Source organism: Dermacentor andersoni, chromosome 4, assembly GCF_023375885.2.
Source record: "Dermacentor andersoni chromosome 4, qqDerAnde1_hic_scaffold, whole genome shotgun sequence".
Taxonomy (NCBI): Eukaryota; Metazoa; Arthropoda; class Arachnida; order Ixodida; family Ixodidae; genus Dermacentor; species Dermacentor andersoni.
This window is the reverse complement of record NC_092817.1, coordinates 13,019,718-13,038,020: the sequence shown is the minus strand read 5'-3', so window position 1 is coordinate 13,038,020 and position 18,303 is coordinate 13,019,718. Positions and strand designations below refer to the sequence as shown.

The 18,303-nt window shown below is 45.7% G+C and overlaps 1 protein-coding gene across 1 annotated transcript in view; it reads left to right on the top strand.

Annotated features, from left to right (window-relative positions):
* rno (PHD finger protein rhinoceros) overlaps nucleotides 1-18,303 on the top strand; it is an 80,572-nt gene that overhangs the window by 43,270 nt on the left and 18,999 nt on the right. Inside the window, exons 14-16 of the mRNA XM_050182829.3 lie at nucleotides 9,489-9,646; nucleotides 11,196-11,316; nucleotides 15,743-15,868. Coding sequence (XP_050038786.2) covers nucleotides 9,489-9,646; nucleotides 11,196-11,316; nucleotides 15,743-15,868 — 405 coding nt within the window. The remainder of the gene's footprint in view (nucleotides 1-9,488; nucleotides 9,647-11,195; nucleotides 11,317-15,742; nucleotides 15,869-18,303) is intronic.

The following is an 18,303-nucleotide window of genomic DNA, read 5'->3' as shown; positions in this document are numbered from 1 at the left end:
ATACCCATGAGTGAAGGAATTGAAGCAGTTTCTAAATCTTTTGCAATTAATCCCCAAGCCACGCTCCTGAAGTTTACCTGTCACTCCTTAGGTTAGTTCTCACGCTCAACTATTTCGAATCCGATTCTATTCACTAGCTGCAGACTTTCGTCACTAGCATGGGAACACCATTCGCTCCTACGTGTGCGAACATCTTCATGGGACAACTTGAAGCAAACCTGTTGAAATCCTACCCTTTAAAACCCCACACCTATGTTACATTGACAACATATTTATAATATGGGAACACTGTACAAGCATGTTAACCAACTTAATTAGCCCTTTCTATCTCTTTCACCCGAGTATTTTAGTTATTCTTAAGCTTGCGCATGGTAGCGACAGGCGAGTGGCTTTATTTACAGTAAACATTAAGCTTAAGCATTTTAGCTCAACCTCCATAACATCAAGCTGTTGCACTGATTCTCAAGAGTAAGCACAGCACAATAGTTGAATAGATTGACACATAGTTGCTTGGTATATATTCATGAATTCAGACAAATTCTCTGTTATCAAATCCCAGTAACCAGCCTGAAAAATTCAGCATGAAAAACACCGCTAGCGATTTATTAGAAACATGACAGCAAGCACTCCTCTATTGCAAAAACCAGCGTCTTCCAGTGCCTTCCAGTGTGAAACCAGCTCGTTTTTTGACACTGGGATCACACTAGGGTTGTTGGCGCTCACTGGGAGTCGCTTGGACACCAGTGAGAACGCTGGATAAAAGCTGGGTCACACTGGACGACATGTTGGTTTCACTGATATGATGCTGGGGCTTTGCGCTGTACGTGCGCTGGTTCTTGCTGCATTTTGCTGGCTCGCACTGGCAACTGCGCTGGTTGCGTTTGTGCCGCACTGGTTCCAGTACTCAAGGAGTGTAGGCTCTGTTTAATATTCATTGCTAGATACTAATATCTTGTCCTAAATAATGCTATATCTTCTGGTCATGAAAGTCTATATTGTGTTGCAGCTTAGAATAAAGGTGCATGATTACACACCTTTCATGGTGTTTGCCCTGTTTTATGTATACGTATTTGACACGGAAAATCACTTTTGTTTTTTGCGTTTCCCTTTTGACTGGGTGGGTAGCTATATTCTTGACGAAATCAAGCAAATGCAGATGACTCCTCGTTTTAGCAGCTTCTATGCAACTGATAACTGCGAGTTGTTGCTGTGGTCGCAATGTTGTGGAGTCGACAAGAAACGCAGAAGTCGTTCAGCTGCGTTTGGGTGCACTCCCAGGATAGGAAGCCTGCCGCTGATTGACATCGCACTGACAACAAAGCTGAGGCAATTCGAGCGCTTCCACTTTCCCTAGTGTACTAAAATATAATAGATAAAATACACACTCACACAAACACACAAATACACACATTTTAGCAATCATCCGGTACCCACACCAAGATCGTTCCCTTTCACTGGTACTTAGGCCTAGTGTACCTGCCGAGTCCGTCTACAAGCTATCGGTCCATCTGGGCTCAGGAATCAAGTCTAACAAGGATAAATCACTCTATATTTCAGTTTTCGCATTGGTGTTCCTAAATAAAAAATTTTTTTCTTATCTACAGTGTCATCACAAGAAGCAATGAGTGCCGATGTGGTGCATTATAAACACAGGTATATGTGCTGTCGCCGAAGGCTGCCAGCGCAATCCTATGTTTCTCTGACGAAGATATGTGACTAGACAGACGTGTCAATTGAAATGAATCATTGAATGAAGAAAATGTTGTATATCCATTGCTCGAAGAACACAAAACAGCTATCAAAATCAGCAGTAACAGCCCATACAGGTTTCCCGGGTTGGTGGTTCATTTATAACTTCTTTCGAAGTTAAAATACCAATCGCAAACGAAAATTGGAATTGTGGCACTTCCAAGCGTACTATTTATTGAACACGGACAACTTTTTCTGTCTTATATAGGCGTAAGTTTTAGTTTCAGGGCGATTGTGCATCTACCATATCTGTGGGAGACACGTAAGAGAAACTTAAACTGCCCCTGGCTCTTGATACAGCAAATTATTCACACCCTGCCATCTGGTGGCGTGGCCTGCTGATAAAGTATTGGGTCTGGGATCTGTAGGTCAGAAAATTGAATCCTGGTGGTAACAATCTTTATTTTTACTTTCTTCTAATTTCTTTTATTGCACTAAAATGCTCTCTGTTGCGTTCTGTATTAAAAGAAAGTATATACTGTGGTCAGGCACCGCATATTTTATGTGCTAGACCTTCTTTTTACACCAGTACTCAGCGCGCCTCCCAGTATGCCGCACCTGCCTACTGTCCCAGCATCCAGCACACGACACTGGGCCCATAATCCGCATGGCACTAGATACTGGGAACACTGAATAATGGGTCAGCACATACATTCATGTTCCCTCTAGTTTGCCTTCCATAGGCATGCATTGTAAAAATTAATGGTCAGCTTCATGCTGTTAACAAACATATTTATTGCTGGAAAAGTACAGTTAAACCTCAATATAACAAACTTCAATATCACAAAATTCTCTATATAACGAAATATTTAACTTTTCCTTACCTCTTGTCCACAAAGCATTTACAGTAAAACCTTGTTAAACCGTACCCGCTGTGGGAGATATAGGGTTCTCCTCCGTACTCTTGGGACAAAGGAACGACAACACAGTAGTGCAAACAGTCACAAGGGCATTTATTGCACCTTTCATAGATCAATGCCTGCTAGCCGAGTTGCTATCCACAAAACATGCCGATGGGCGCACGACAAATCTAGAAGTCAGACTCACCGAGCGACTGGATAGCGAGCGAATATGTTCGCCCCATGTTGGATCCCAACGCCTGGTCGTTCGCGTGTACGGTCACGCGAATGGTGTCCAAGGCGGCCACGCGAGACGGTCTCGCAGAAGCATGGTCCGCCGCGCGCGCACGGAATGTCCACGCTGTTTGCCGACCCGCCAGGAAAGAGGCAGCGCCTTGTCTTCCGGCGCCCAAGTAACCTCGCCGCAGCGCAACACTAGCGCCATCTCTCGCACTGCGCTTCAACCACTCCGACCGCCGCGGGCGCCAGGCCACGCGACGGGCGAAGCCGCCCTGCAGGAGACGAGCTATGCGGGAAAACTAGATCCCAGGGGAGGCATGAGAGTCACGCATCCCCACACCGCTTAAACAGTAGTTTCGTTTTAAAAGTAGTAAAGTCAAATCCCCGACTCAGCGGCCATTGAATATAATGTGTTTTGTATCTGCATAAACCGTACCAGCTTATTGCGTACGCATCGGTTAAAACGTAGCGTTTCCACTTTTCATCGCTCAAACACGGCGGTGCGTCGTCTCCATCGGGCAGCCCGGCAGAAGAAGCCTCAGAGATCAGAACAACGGCCTTCAAGCACCCTATGCGTTTGCACGTGAAGCCACATCAACATCAACATCATTTCGATGCCGTGCCAGAGAGTGTTCTTTATTCTATGAGAGAGCGTTGGGGCATCATGCAAGCGAGGACTTGCGTCATGCCGAATCTCGGATAAAAAAGATGCCGGGTGCTCAGCATAGAAGAAGAATTAGACATGGTCCGTGCTATCAAGAGTGACACGAAGAAGTCGGCGCTGGTGCGCAACAGGGATCTGCTGTTGACTATGGTGTGGGGCATTTGGAATGCGAAGAAGTTGCTCAGCAGCCCTGCTGCGACCGCGAAGAGATGTCGGCTACGAAGTTCGACTTTTCGCCATCGTTGCCTTTGTCGCTGCCGAAGTGTCGAGTAGCAACAGTGATGAGGACGACACAGAAAGGGACAGCACGGGCGATTCAGGCCCGAAAGTGGCAGAAGCTTCGCGTTACGTCAGCTTCATGAATGCAATCGTTGCGACGAGAACAGCACCCGGCAATGAAAAAGGCGCCTCGGGATTTCTGCAGCAATACTGTGCACATGCACAGAGAATACGTAACGTCAACGAGGGATCTGCCATGTGAGTGTTCGCCGAGAAGAGGGGGCTGGCTGAAAAGCTGGCACGCAGCTTCAGTAAGTTTGAGGCCTCTGTAGTCTTGCTAGGCCGCCGCGGCATCAAATGAAAATAACACTTTTGTCACTTGAAGTGAATAAATACTGCATGCTTTTTTCCCCTTTCATTACACTCTCTCTGAGTTCCGTGTTCTGTTTTCGACAGGTAAGTGGGCGATCTGATGTTATTTCGGTTCAACAGTACTACCGTTTAGTACATACTTCTTCCGAGCTTTAACGAGGTTTCACTGTACTTAGAACCTTGATATAATGAAGTGTTTTTCTATACGATTTCAATATAACGAAATTTTACTTCCTCTGCAAAGGATGTGGAGACAATAGATGGAAACTTTCGCCCACGCAGATCATCAAATGACTGAATTACAAGCGGCACTTGCAAACGCATCTCTCCAGTTGCCCGACTAGCGACAAGAGCGAGACAAGAGCCACCAACCACTGAAGTGGAGCCGTATCATGTTTGGCATGAAGTCCAAGTGCAATAAGATCCTATCGTGCCCCACGCACTTAAGTGCGAGTGAAAATGTGTGAGGGTGAGAAAGAAAGATGGTGGCTTCACGAGTGCCGCCTTCCTGCGCCATTAAAGGGAAAGAGGGGGGAGGGGAGTGAGCTCGTGGTAACGCGATCAAGTGTGTGCAAGGGATGGGGAGGTCAAGGGGTAAGTTGGCACTGGTCGGGATTTCTGGCGCAGGTCTCGGCTGTGGCTGCACATGGCTGTAAGCATGGCTGAGCGCATACGCAGCAGCGCATCTTGCTTTAGAGATAATCTGCAGCGTGTGCCAAGAGTGGGCATGCTGGGACGGCTTGGCATCATGTAAGCTGTCTGCCCACCGTTTAGTATTGGAGGTTGCATAATCTTGAATTTCAGTGACCCGACGGAGTGAGAGGCAGAGGCTGCCGGTGCTTTTCATGATAGCCTCGATGCTATCAGCTGCAGAGGCAGAATGCACGCGAAAGCGTGGCTGGCTTCACTTTATTTGTGCCGCGGATATGAAGATATTGTGGACTAGCACGAAACCATATCATTTGTGGCCGACTCCCAAGTTCATCAAAATGAATTGTTTTCTCATAGCTTTTTTTGATTGCCCGATAATTTGGAAAATTCTGCAGCTTCTTTCTGGGTAAGAAAAATTGGTCAGCGACTGTACTTATTTGCATAAAAGGTCGAATTTCAATGCGACAAAATTTTGATATAACGAAGCAAACTGCAGGTTTTACCTACTTCGTTATTTAACTGTGTTCACTTTGCCTTTTCAGTGCAAAAATGTAGGCGTGTTTAACTACCAGTGAAGTGTATTAATTAACACTAAAGTTTTTTCACTTTGCCCACTGCCAATATGCAACTACTGTTGCATAAATTGAAGATGTGACCTCATGCTTGACAAAAGCAGCATTAGTTTCTGAGCCTTAAAGGGCCCCTGAAACGGTTCGGACAAATTTTGTAGACGCGTAGGGTACAGCTTAAGTAGAACATTCACACCACAATTTAAGTGAAGCGTTACGTATTAATGGAGCTTCAAGCGATTAGAAGTTACCCTCCTCCCTAGTCATGCTTTTCCTCCTCAACTCGTTCGCCGAGCGATCGGGGCTAAGCTCCGCCTTCACTGGTTTCGCGTCACGATGCGACGTCACATCGTCCACTTCCGGTTGTTTTGGAGCCCGCCCCCGCCCGCGTGAAACCTCTCCGCTAGCCGCTTGGCCGTCGACCCCAAGCGAGAGCTATCGAAGCAGCGTGCGTTGCGAGCATTATGTCGTAGCACCGAACCTGTCTGGTATTCCGGTAACCACAGGCAAGCTGGTCATTTCGGCAAACGACTGGAGGCATAAACTCAAGCTGATGAAGGAACTTTAGCGTAGACGTACGTGCGGCCTGATCGGTCTGCACGGTCCAGCCACTTGTTGGCGCAGTGCTTAACCAGCCAAACAAATCGCTAATATTGCTCTAACCAAGTGTAAAACATTTTAAACATTTATAAAAACAAAGTGTTGATGATTACACTCCTGCGAAAAATACACACCAGCAGCCAAAAAAGAATACACTTCGTTACTGCTACTGTGTATGGTTGAGCTCTGTGCCACCAGGTGGCTGCACCGTGCAGACCATTCGCATTTGCAATTCTGCTCATCCCATGGCTCATCCCGTTACGGCACAGTCAAGCGGCCAGACCCTGTCCCCTTGCGCTTGCATTTGCCCTAATACCGGACTCGCGAAACGCTATTCCGTTTCCGGCTATTCCGTTTCCGATTTTCCGGTGTAAAGTGACGGCCACAAACGCGCAAACCCTGGCGCCGATCGGATAGCGGCAGTCCAATGCGCAGCAGCCAGCTCGCTCGTATGCTGCCTTGCAGAGGGACACGATGTCGCAGCTTGACATATTGCCAGTCGCTACGTTTGCAGTCCACAAAGCAACAAAGTCGAATCGTAGTGCTCGCGAAAAGACTGAGGCCGACTCTGACCGCGGAGCTCTCGTCAAAATGGAGTACGTTGTAACACAAGCAGACGACACTTGCTGTGTGCCGGAAGTGCTTAATTGTATTGAAAAGTCGTTCTTGTGCATTCTCTTTATGTTACTTTCTGTTTATAAAAACAAATGAACTAACATTCCAACTATTACGAAGATCATTTGTTTACCATAAAGTTGGAAAAATTATTGATCATGCGCCCTGGTCAGCCAATCGGATAGCTCGCCCCACTGACGTCATATGGGTGATTTTCGTCATATGGGTAGGGGCGGCTTAAAATTCCACCGAGCAGCGTGCTCCGATCGGCAGCGATGTGCATTTTTAAAACCTTATAATAAATTACACGCTTTACGCGGAGCACTTAGATGTGTCAATTAATGATCAGAAGGACCTACTCTAACGACCCAGTACGTTTGTAGAAAATCGTCAAAATCGTTTCAGGGTCCCTTTAACGGCTCTGGCGTGCACTCAGAAAAATTTAGCTTTGATAACATGTTGACACCTTAAGTAGCATTTCAGATTTCTACAAATTTAACATCACTGTCGGGTGATTTGCTTCCATGAAAACAAGAAAGAAACCTCTTAATATTGCTACACTGCTCTTGCACATGAACACGACAACCACGCAGCTGAGTTGCATTTTGGCGAGTCTAAGATTAAGTGACCTCGGCTGAATAAAAGTTTGGCGAGTTTGAGTCTGAGTGAGCCCTGAGAAAAAAAAAAAATTTCGTGAGAGAGTCTGAATGAGTCCTGTTTATTTTGCTGACCTAAACACAAAGTGGAAAACAGTTAAATTCGTGATGGAGAAGGTGATATGATACCGGGTACATCATACGAGCGCATAAAATAAAGGTCAAGCACGAGAATACATGGATATGTGCTGCAACTACAATTTCCCCCTTCACGAATGCGTGCCTCCACTCCTATTTGAGTCTTTTGCAGAGCACCAGTGCCAAAATACTACCCCCCCTTTCCATGTATTACCTCTGCTTGTCATTAAGCAAGCTTGGAAGGGAAGTGGGGGAAGGATCGCTGCAAAGCACAAAGCATCCAGGAACATGCAAGTGTGGTGCATGCCGTGTGGGCAATCCTTTTCCCTCTTGCGGCCAATGTCGAGCAAGGCACACAGTGGGCTGTGTTGTGAGAAGCAAGCAAGTTCAATGCTGTCAGAGTTTCTGCAGTTTAGTCGGTTTCATCAGCGCAGTTACCATTCCCGTTTAGTGTTCGTTCGAACCCTCCCCTGTTTTGCTTGGCTGCTCGAGCCTTCTTGCGGAAGCAGGGGTGGCTGCCTTTCAGCGTGACTTGACATCTTGTTGCTGCTCATTTGCTTGTCGTTCTGCTAAACTATTTTTGTGGCATTGCCTATGATGACTGTTGCCTCTGTGGAGCGACCGGTCATGCCATATGCTTAGTGTCCAGTGTAAGAGTTGGGGTCGGGACATTTTAAAAATGGGTAGCTGGCCCATGCCGTCATCCGACTCATCCACACTAAAGACATTGTTGAAGGGAGGAATGCGTTCTCATCGAGAACAAGGAGTACTGGGTTTATTTACAATATTTACATGAAGAGTGGAGAACGTTACGTTGAGAACATTACATTGAGAACGTTACAAGGCACCAAGTGGTGCCTTGAGTGTTGGCGAGGAGCAACGCTCAAGTGTTGATGGTTGTGTGCACCACTGTGGCCCTTTGTTTCCCTCCCCCCGTACTTGCGGGTCATGTATTTTGCTGTCCTGTTTATTTAGGTTTTGTTCTTTGTGTTGTTCTTTATTCTTTTATTTAGTTATTTTCGTGGTTAGGGTGTGCAATTGACATGCCTGCCCGTTGCAAAGGGTGAAGCCGCATTACATCATCATCATCATCACCACCCACAATCGAGATACACGTGAGGAGAGGGGGAAAAGGTGAGGAGCAAAGCGCCGCTTGCCATTTGCCCCTTCTCACCTAGTGCGTAAATGCACCACAGAAGAAGCAGAGGATAGCCCAGTTGATAGAAGACAGCGCTGAAAAAACTCAGGGTTGTATCGCTTGAGATGAAGCTGCCAATTTTACGGGCTCGCGCAGGGGTGCTGCAATCATGACAGCTACAACCAGGGGTCATGCTGATCAACGGAAAAGGCGGGCTTTGTGTGCTGGAACGTAACGCCCTCTCCCCCGCTCCCCGTGACAGTGAAACCAATACGGTGGAAGCCGCTGACATTACCGAGCTCTGGGAGCACGTCGCTGCTGACGATGGAATAGTTCCTGAGTGCAAATAGTGCTGCCTCGTTATGTGAAGAGATCTCCGATAGAGTGATCATTGTTGCTACAGATAGCAGCATTGTGCGGCGTGGGCGACAAGATTGACAATGATCTGTCTTTGGCCCGACCCTGATGTTAACGTGAAGTGCACTGTCGTTGATCGAGTCACTCATTGATTTTATGCGCGCTAAATTATTGCTGCTAGTGTTCGCGCAGCATCTGGACACCGCAGTTGTGAACCTGAAACTCCCACGAAAGCAAGTCTGCATTTCTGACTATTTCAGTGCATCTAACGCTTGATGTGCTGTTTAGAGGTATAAATAAATGTTTCATTTCTCACAGCCTACTTTATACAATGTCTATCTTTTAGCGCAAGTGGCAAATTTAGTTACGGAGCTACAAAGGTACGTTCGGCTGCTTTCTTTATGGCAGTCCAGATATAGCGATGATCGGCTATAACGATCAGATTTTTCTTTCTTCTTAATATCGTTATAAGTGGACTGCACTGTAGTACGTATATTTGTAATTACTTGTTTGTACCTTATTTTGGATAATAAAAAATAGGGGCAAAGACTTTCTGATTTACCCTAATAAGTTATTCAGACGGTGCCTATCATATTTAAATTTAGATTATAATTGAATAATAATCAAAACCCTCTAGTATTTGTAAGAAAACATTTTCTATACACTGGCCCCATTGTCTCTATGGAAATCTCACCGACTTGGCAAGTTCCTCAGTTATGTGCCCCTCTTGTTCTGCCGCAGTCGTACTGCCCCAAGCACAGCAAGAAGAAAGAGGTGCACCGAAAGGAGGCGTCGTCGGATGACTCGGACAAGAAGGCAAGCCCCATTTCCCGGGAAGGCCACCACCAACGTGATGCTGAGGTCAGCAACGAAGAGAAGGAGAGCGCCCGACTGGCCAAGTATGACTTCCTGCATCTACGTGCTTACAGAGCTGAGAGAAATGTGCAGTGAAAAGTAGGGCAAGGTGTCTTCAATTAAAATTTTGAGCCGAATGACTAGATGTTCATTAAATATTTATTTCTTGGTCTGTTATGGAGGTATTCATTTCTTGTAGGCATATATTATTGAACTAGAAGGGAATAAATATTGTCTACATCAAATAAATAGAAATGTCTGGGTACCCTCAGTTTCTGATTATTTCTGTATGAATGGGCACTCCACCAGCTGTATTGCTCCAAGCAGTGTTCTTGCACTGCGCTGCCAGATTTTGTTAAAGCAAACCACGTGATGTCCAACACCCGTAGTGTTTATTTCACATTGTCTTCCATCTTTAGTGCTGCATATATGCCATGTAATTCAAGCAATTGACTAGCACACAGCTTCTACTGTTCCTTTGGTGGCTAACCTGTAAGCATCTCTGGCTGTGCAGCTGCTGGCGCTTCCATCTCGAGACCCCACCTCTCACTGTATTGTTTCCATTGGCAACCACAGATGGAGCACTTTTAATGCACAAGCCACACAGCCATACATTTGTTTCAAAAGTGGACTGTCTTTACATTAGTACAATAGCCAGGAAAAGAAACCAGGCAGAGTAAGTCATTTATCAGACTGTCAAAAGCTTGTGGCAAAGGTAGGATTTATCCCACAGCTGTTGGGTGTGTCTTTTTGTGCTATCACATCAGGCTCGGTGCTTTCTGTGCTGCATTTTGAATGCAAGAACTAAAGTCATGCTGACAAAGGCTTACTTGCCTCATTTGGACTGTTTCTACTAATCAACTTGAAACTTCATAACACATATTGTTGATTAAGCTGGATAAATGTCTATCGATTGCCCAGGCCTAGGGGAAGCCATTACTCTTTCATTAAAGGTTGCCAATGACCCTGACAGTACACAGTCTTCAAATGCTGCAATAAGCAATGATCGCTTCATGAACACACCATACTTGCTCGAATATAGGTCGAACACGAATGTCGGTCGAACACGAATATCGGTCGACCCCTACATATATTGAACTCATGAGAAACAAAAAGTAATGATTTGAATATTTGACCCATACCTTCTCAGAAAAGTGGAAAGCTTTGAACATGACACACCTATACTTGCTGTAATCTCTGCTGCTAAACCTCGATAGTCGATGCAACAAGCTGCATCCTCGTTAGATGCTTCGCAGGCATTTTCGGCAGCCCAAACGACGACGTCCCTTGGTGCCGTTGAGTGTGTTGCATATGCAGCATTTCTTAAAGCCAGTCTCGATAATCTCCTGACTGGCTTTATGGCGTGTGCAACAAAGGAACTCCCTTAGTTCGGTACTATTACCAGCTTTGTTCAAGAATATAGGTTGATTCTCTAGTCAAGAATATAGGTTCATAGCTCATTTTGGGTAACGTTTCTGAAAAAAAGATAGGTCGACTTATATTTGAATAAATATGGTAGTGCAATTTCCTCAGTGCTTCACCTACATGGTGTATAATAAATGTGTCTTCGCTGCTCCTGTTTCTTCTTTTCAGGATTCAGGCTATTGAGGCTGAGTTCTACAAGCATGTGAGCCTGAAGGAGACTGCCGAAGCCATGTCCACAGACCCTGTAGTTGTCGACTTCGTCTTCAATTTCTGGAAGCTGAAGCGCAAAGTATGTCTCCTGTCCTCTCTTTGATTCTTCTTGGTGCCCTTTATGAGTGCCCTGCTATGAACAGCTGGCATGCTTTGGATTGAATTGATGGCCACTTACCTTTTTCGGCACTGTTTTTGACAGCTGTCTTGTTCCATGTGGTGTGCCACACATGGTTTTCTCTCAGTCTTTACATTATGCACTGTGGGACAAGACTACCTTATTTACAGTGAAACCTTGTTACTACGAACATCACATTAACAAACTTTTCAGATTAATGAACTTTCCAGAAATCCCCTACTGGCTTATGGTTTCAACGTACAAATATTTCAGTACCACAAACTTCAGAATAACGTTCATTATTCAGTTTCTGTGTCATGTTAACAATGCCTCAGTACTACTAATATTGCGAAATCTGGGGATTCTTAGATTTACGTGTATCCTTAACAGCAGTCAAAACAGTAGGCTAGCAGATGACAAGGCACAGAAGGTGGATGCCATAGTAGACGGGTTTGGAAAACCTGAGATGGCATTCAATAAAAAACACGGGAGATAATTTTTTTCATCTATTGTTGAGGCGACGACAATTGGGTTTTGCGAGCGTCTGCTCCGCACAGGCAAGTTTCACCTAACAACGGAGACGCATCTCTTCCATTTTTCACCCTTCTTGCTGCGCATGCCTTTTTCTTTCGCGCTTATTTCTGTGGCCCTACCAGCTACGTGCGTGGAGAAATGTAACCTTCGTACTCGCGGGGATGCCACACGGTTGCACCCTCCGGATGGTGTCGTTTACGCACGCTTGCGCTTTGAAATAGTTCACGTGTCCGCCTCGAGTGAGACAATTGAGGTGTCCACGGCAAGGACGGTGAAAAACAAACAAACAAGAAACATTGCTCTTTGGAGGTGACATGGAACTTCCTTTTTGTCAGTAGTTTTCTCAGCGTCAGCTTCTACTTTGCGTACATCATTCTTACTACAGTAAAACCTCGTTAAACCGTACCCGCTTAAACAGTAGTTTCGGTTTAAAAGTAGTAAAGTCAATTCCCCGACTCAGCGGCCATTGAACATAATGTATTTTGTATCCGCATAAACCGTACCAGCTTATTGCGTACGCATCGGTTAAAACGTAGCGTTTCCACTTTTCGTCACGCAAACACGGTGGTGCGTCGTCTCCACCGGGCGGTCCGGCAGAACAACAAGCCTCAGAGATCGGTACTACGGCCTCCAAGCGCCCTGTGCCTTTGCACGTGAAGCCGCATCAACATCAACATCATTTCGACGCCGTGCCAGAGAGCGAGAGAGCGTTATGGCGTCGTGCAAGCGAGGACTCGCGTCATGCCGAAGCTCGGATAAAAAAAGACGCCGGGTGCTCAGCATAGAAGAAAAATTAGACATCATCCGTGCTATCGAACGTAACACGAAGAAGTCGGCGCTGGCTCGCGACATGGATCTGCTGTTGACTACAGTGTGTGGCATTTGGAATGCGAAGTTGCTCGGCAGCGCTGCTGCGACCGCGAAGAGATGTCGGCTACGAGGTTCGACTTTTCGCCATCGTTGCCTCTGTTGTTGCCGAAGTGTCGACTAGCGACAGTGATGAGGACGACACGGAAAGCGACAGCACGGGTGATTCAGGCCCGACAGTGGCAGAAGCTGCGCGTTACGTCAGCCTCGTGAATGCAATCGTCGCAACGAGAACAGGGGCGCGATAACGTAACTATTCCAAACGAAAAGTTTCTGAACTCCGGCACCTGGCAATGAAAAAGGCGCCCCGGGACTTATGCAGCACTAGTGCGCGCGTGCACGGAGAATACGTAACGCCAACGAGGAATCTGCCGTGCGAGTGTTTGCCGAGAGGAGGGGGGCTGGCTGAGAAGCTGGCACGCAGCTTGAGTAAGTTTGAGGCTGCTGTCGTCGTGCTAGGCCGCCGCGGCATCAAACGAAAATAACACTTATATCGCGCGAAATGAATAAATACTGCATGTTTTTTCCCCTTTCATCGCACTCTCTCTGAGTTCCGTTTTTGACAGGTAAGTGGGCGATCTCATGCTATTTCGGTTAAACAGCACTACCGTTTAGTACGTACTTTTTCCAAGCTCCGGCCGACTACGGTTTAACGAGGTTTCACTGTATACGGTGCTTTGGTCGTGCGTGGTGGCGGAATCTATGAAAAGTAGTAACAGTGCGGGCCGAGAGCCAACAGCGATGTTTTCGTGGATAGCTCAAATGGTGACAACTTATGAACTGATGCGTTGATGGGCGGAATAGTTAATTTTGGGGCCTTCACTATGATGACCTTTTAGAATAACATGATTTTTGGTGGTCCTGTGTGATTCGTTATATCGAGATTTGACTGCATTTGATATTAACACAAGTTTTATTCATGAATTTCATTGCTTGAATTCTACCCTCGTGTCACATTCGAATAAGGGCAGAATTGACCCCTTTAAAACTGATATTCTAAATCCTGTGCTTTTTAGCATTAGATTGGCAACCTGTACCTTTACGTCTTGATTTAATCCATAGATAAATTGACCGAAGTCAAAACTGGTTTTTTGTTCGAATCTGTCATATTTTCCATGCTTGGGACGGCTCTTACGGTTACGGCACTGCAGTACCCTGCTGCCTTTCACACTTTGACTCCATTTTTGTTCACAATGTTATGGCAATGCAATACGTTCAATATGACACTCGCTTTAACCCTTTGAATGTTTTTGCCGTACATGTACAGCGGCAGTTTTTTGTCCTGCAAGGTCTTTGCCGTACGGGTACGGTTTCGACCCTCCGTTTGAAATTTCGTGTCATAATGAAGATGCGTGCTAACTGCGAGGTGCTGCCACCTCTTAGGACTTACAAGAAGCGTTTGAAATTTGTGCTACCTTCTTGGGGAGATAAGCAGAACTGATTTCTAGCTTCAGCGCGTCGTGCAGACTGCGGCAACACCCCTTTTGCGGTTTCGGTTTTGCCGCGTGATCGCAACGGAGGCGCGCGAAATGTCATTTTTCTTTTGTCGGCACTCTATTGCAGAGGCGGTAGAAGTTGATTTCTATCTTGATTGGTGCTGCTATTAGCTTGTTTATCACTGCCGCTCGCGAGGTATTGCTCTCAGCGGCAACGCGGTTTCAGTCCCGCCGCGTGATTGCAACAGAGGTGCATGAAACATGATTTTTCTCTTTGTCGGCATGCTCTTACAGGGGCGGCGGAAGTTGATTTTTATCTTGATTGGCGCTGCTCTTAGCTTGTTTATCACCGCCGCTCATGCGGTATTCTCGCTCTCTGCGGCAACGCCCTTACACGAGAGGGTGCCTCAGACCTGTGCCCAAGGCAGCCGCACGCAGAGAAGGTGTCATGTGTGCACCAACACAACTCGTCGCTCTAAGAGGAGAACAGGCACGCATTTTAGGTGTGCAGACTGCGATAAGGCGCTGTGCGTAGACCCATGTTTGAAGGAGTACCACACTCTGAAATACTATTGAACATTTTGCAGTTCTGAGTGATGCCGACATCAAAATACTGTTCCTAATCTTTTCTTTACTATTTATTCCCGACTTTATACATTTTGTACATTCAAGATCGGCAATAAAGTAATTTGACCACCTGGGAAAGTTTTCCAAAATAATTCGACCTTCAAAGGGTTAAGCAAGTTCCACGTTTTCCTATTGTGCATCTGGCTGTCCGCGGCGTTGCAAATCTCGTTCCACTGTCGCACGCATAGTGCATAGCATAGCACGCATAGTTGGCTTTAATCGCGGCTGAGTTCATATGCAGCCGCGCACCCTGCTTTAGAGGTTATCTGCCACGTGTGCAAAGAGTGGGCATGCCAAGACGGCGTGGCGTCGTGCAAGCTGTCTTCCCGTGCGTTTAGTATTGAAGGTTGTGTAATCTCGACTTTCAGTGACCGGATGGAACGAGAGGCAGACAAAGGCTTTGCTCGCCGCTGCCGGGCGACGCTATCAGCTGCGGGGGCAGAGTGCATGCCAAAGCGTGGCTGTCTTCGCTTAATTCGTACCACCTATGTGAAGGTATCATCGACGTGGCATAAAACCGTATCATTTGTCACCAATTCCCAAATTCCTCAAAATGACTTGTTTTCTCATTCAAATTTTCTTTTTTCGATTGCCCGATGATTCGGAAAATTCTGCGGCACGTTTCCGTGCAAGAGAAATTGATCAGTGACTGTACTTATTTGCATAAAAGGTTGAATTTCAATACAACGAAGTTTCAATATAATGAAGCAAATTGCTAACTTTACCTACTTTGTTATACTATTGTGGTTTAACTGTATCACTCTCAGCGCATGCTGCTTTGTCAAGCCATTTATAAGACACCTGTTGTCCCAGTGAAACAGCCCTGAAAGTGAATGTGAGGCATGCTCTCTGCATGCCTCACATGCGAGGGTCATTTCGCAGTAACTTGCTCAACTGATTGTGTTTCATTGTACTCCTAACAGGCAAACCATGACAAGCCTTTGCTGATGCCATTGAAGGAAGAGACGGATGGCTTGGATAAGCTAGAAGAGAACAGCCTTTACTCACGTGTCAAAATGTTTGTCCATCTGCGGCAGGATCTGGAAAGGGTACGGTGTCCGTCGTCCAGTCTTCGAAATCTTTTGCATCTTGGCACAACCTCCTGCTCTGTTGCTGCTGCTGCACCTTCGCTTTAGCCTTGTTGCTTGGAATAAATGTTTAGCTTTTGGAGTTGGGTTTTTCCTTCTTTGTTTCTGCTGATTTGTGACTCTTTGGTTGCTGCACTGCTTTCATCCCGCATGGTTTCCTAATTACATTCTCTCTTCATGACCTTGTTGGCTTTGCTCCTTTTGGTGGTAGCATTCGCATGTTGCTGGATTTTTTTTTTCCCTATTGGTTGTCTTTTCGTGGCTCTGATGTAATCGAACACCTTGCTACTTCGTTAATTGAGTCTGTCCAATGTAAAAGAATCACAGAGGCAGTTGAAATCACGTTGCATATCACTGTGAATGAAGCTGAAATCGTGCACATTGCTGCGACATAGATTTAAGCAGTAGGCAAAGCATTTCTGACATCAGAAATAAGCCCAGTTCAACGGTGCGATTTATGAAGTCTGCATGTTGCAAATTTGTGTCATTGAGTGTAGCAGGTCATGGCATCTACGATTGAACCAATGGTCACAAACTAAATTTTGGGTATAGTAAGCATCGTGAAATACACGTAATGTTTAAATAATGGAGCGTAGTGAAAAATGTTGGAGGGATGCTGCCCCCTCCACTATAAAGTTTCATATAAGAACACTGGAAGTTGGGGGGAAGGGTATTGTGGTGCTTGTAGGTAGTTTAAGTATAGTGTAAAATGATTGCATTAGCATTGGTCAATAATCCAATTATACTATAGTATGCTACAGAGCATGGTGCAAACTAGTCTTCTAGAATAGGGAAACTGAATGGAACACTAACGCAAACACAAACAGTTGCGACACCACCTAGATGTAAAAGTTCGCAATGTGCAAGTAAACCAAGTGTACACCAAATACAAACCTAATCCTATGCTGTATCCGTATACATTAAAACCTTGTTCATACAATCCCGCTATGTACGATTTCCCGGTGCCAACGTTCACAGTCAAGAACGCCAAAATGGGACGCCAATAGAACGCCAATATTCTGGGACGATCACTGTCGGTGATACTATTGCCTCGGCCATCATTTGTGCGCTGATTGGCTGGTTGAGCACTATGTCGCGCTAAGGCAATAGTATCTCCGAAAGTAATAGTCCGAGAATACATCCCAGAGTTATGCTTATATTTTACTGATTCATACGTCCCCCCCCCCCCCCCCCCCCAAAAAAAAAGAAATTAAAAAAATCACGCGATCATATGATATGTTTTCCGACCGCTAGATCCCACATAAACAAGAACAGCAGCTGCCTGCCGCATCAGTGTCCACGCAATATTCGCCCATCTATCTCACGTGAAAACGCTGGAGTGCACTCGGTTTCTTATTCTGGTACCAGCAAATCTCCTCCCGGGTCGTCGCACGCGGCACTCGCAGCTATCACCGCCAACCTTATTGCGATAAGCATCTTCACATATCTGTTTGAGAGCACGTAGTGCCGTTAGAAGTGTACTGTACGTCTTCAATAGGCGATAACCTAGACACGCTGCCGTTCCCTGCTTATGTCTGAGATCGTATACATTTTCCGGGTGATAGACGCCAAGAAAAATTTGGAGGATGCTTAAGCTTCACCTTTAACCCTTTGAGGGTCTATTTGTTTTGCCATATGCGACTGCCCAGGGTCGATTTTTTTATTGCAGACTCCAATTCTTCTTAGGGACTTATTTCGAAAAAAATTTACCGTAATTTTTTTAAGGTGACCGTAAAGCAAGAAAAAATATATTGCGTCGGTATATATGTACTCTTCATTAATAACAGCAATAAAAAAGGAAATAAACTTATAAGAATAAAAAATTTGATGCATTGTTATAGTTCAAGGCTTTGAAAATGCGCACACAAGAACATTTCGCAAGACTCGAATGTTCCTGCTCTTACACTAATATGTACATCCATAGCCTAATCGAACTGCGTAGGTGCGCGCACTCAAGAAAATTGCGGTTGTTTGCTCGTCAAAAAAGCAAAACATATGACAAAGTTCCGTTGATCTTCATCTTATCGCCAACCAGAGGCAATTAGTTCTTGCGAGTCTAAAGAAAGAAAAAAGAAAAGCAACGGAAATGCATGCACGGCGGCATCCTTTCTATGCGCACCTCCATGAGCACTAAACGAGCGAGAAACAAACGGTCGCCCTTTGAGCGATTAGTAACGAGATAGCCATCAGTTTTGCAAGCGCAAGAAGCCGAAACCGCCCGCGAAAACAAAACCCAAACCGCCACCCAACCGCATGCGCGCCAATGTGCGAGCAGTAGTATATAGTAGACGTGCGGGAGCGAACTAGTGCTAAAACAGACCATGCAACGAAAACCGAGAGAGGGAGGCGTGCGAAAATTAATTCCCTATATTCCCACATAGTGGCAGCACATGTCA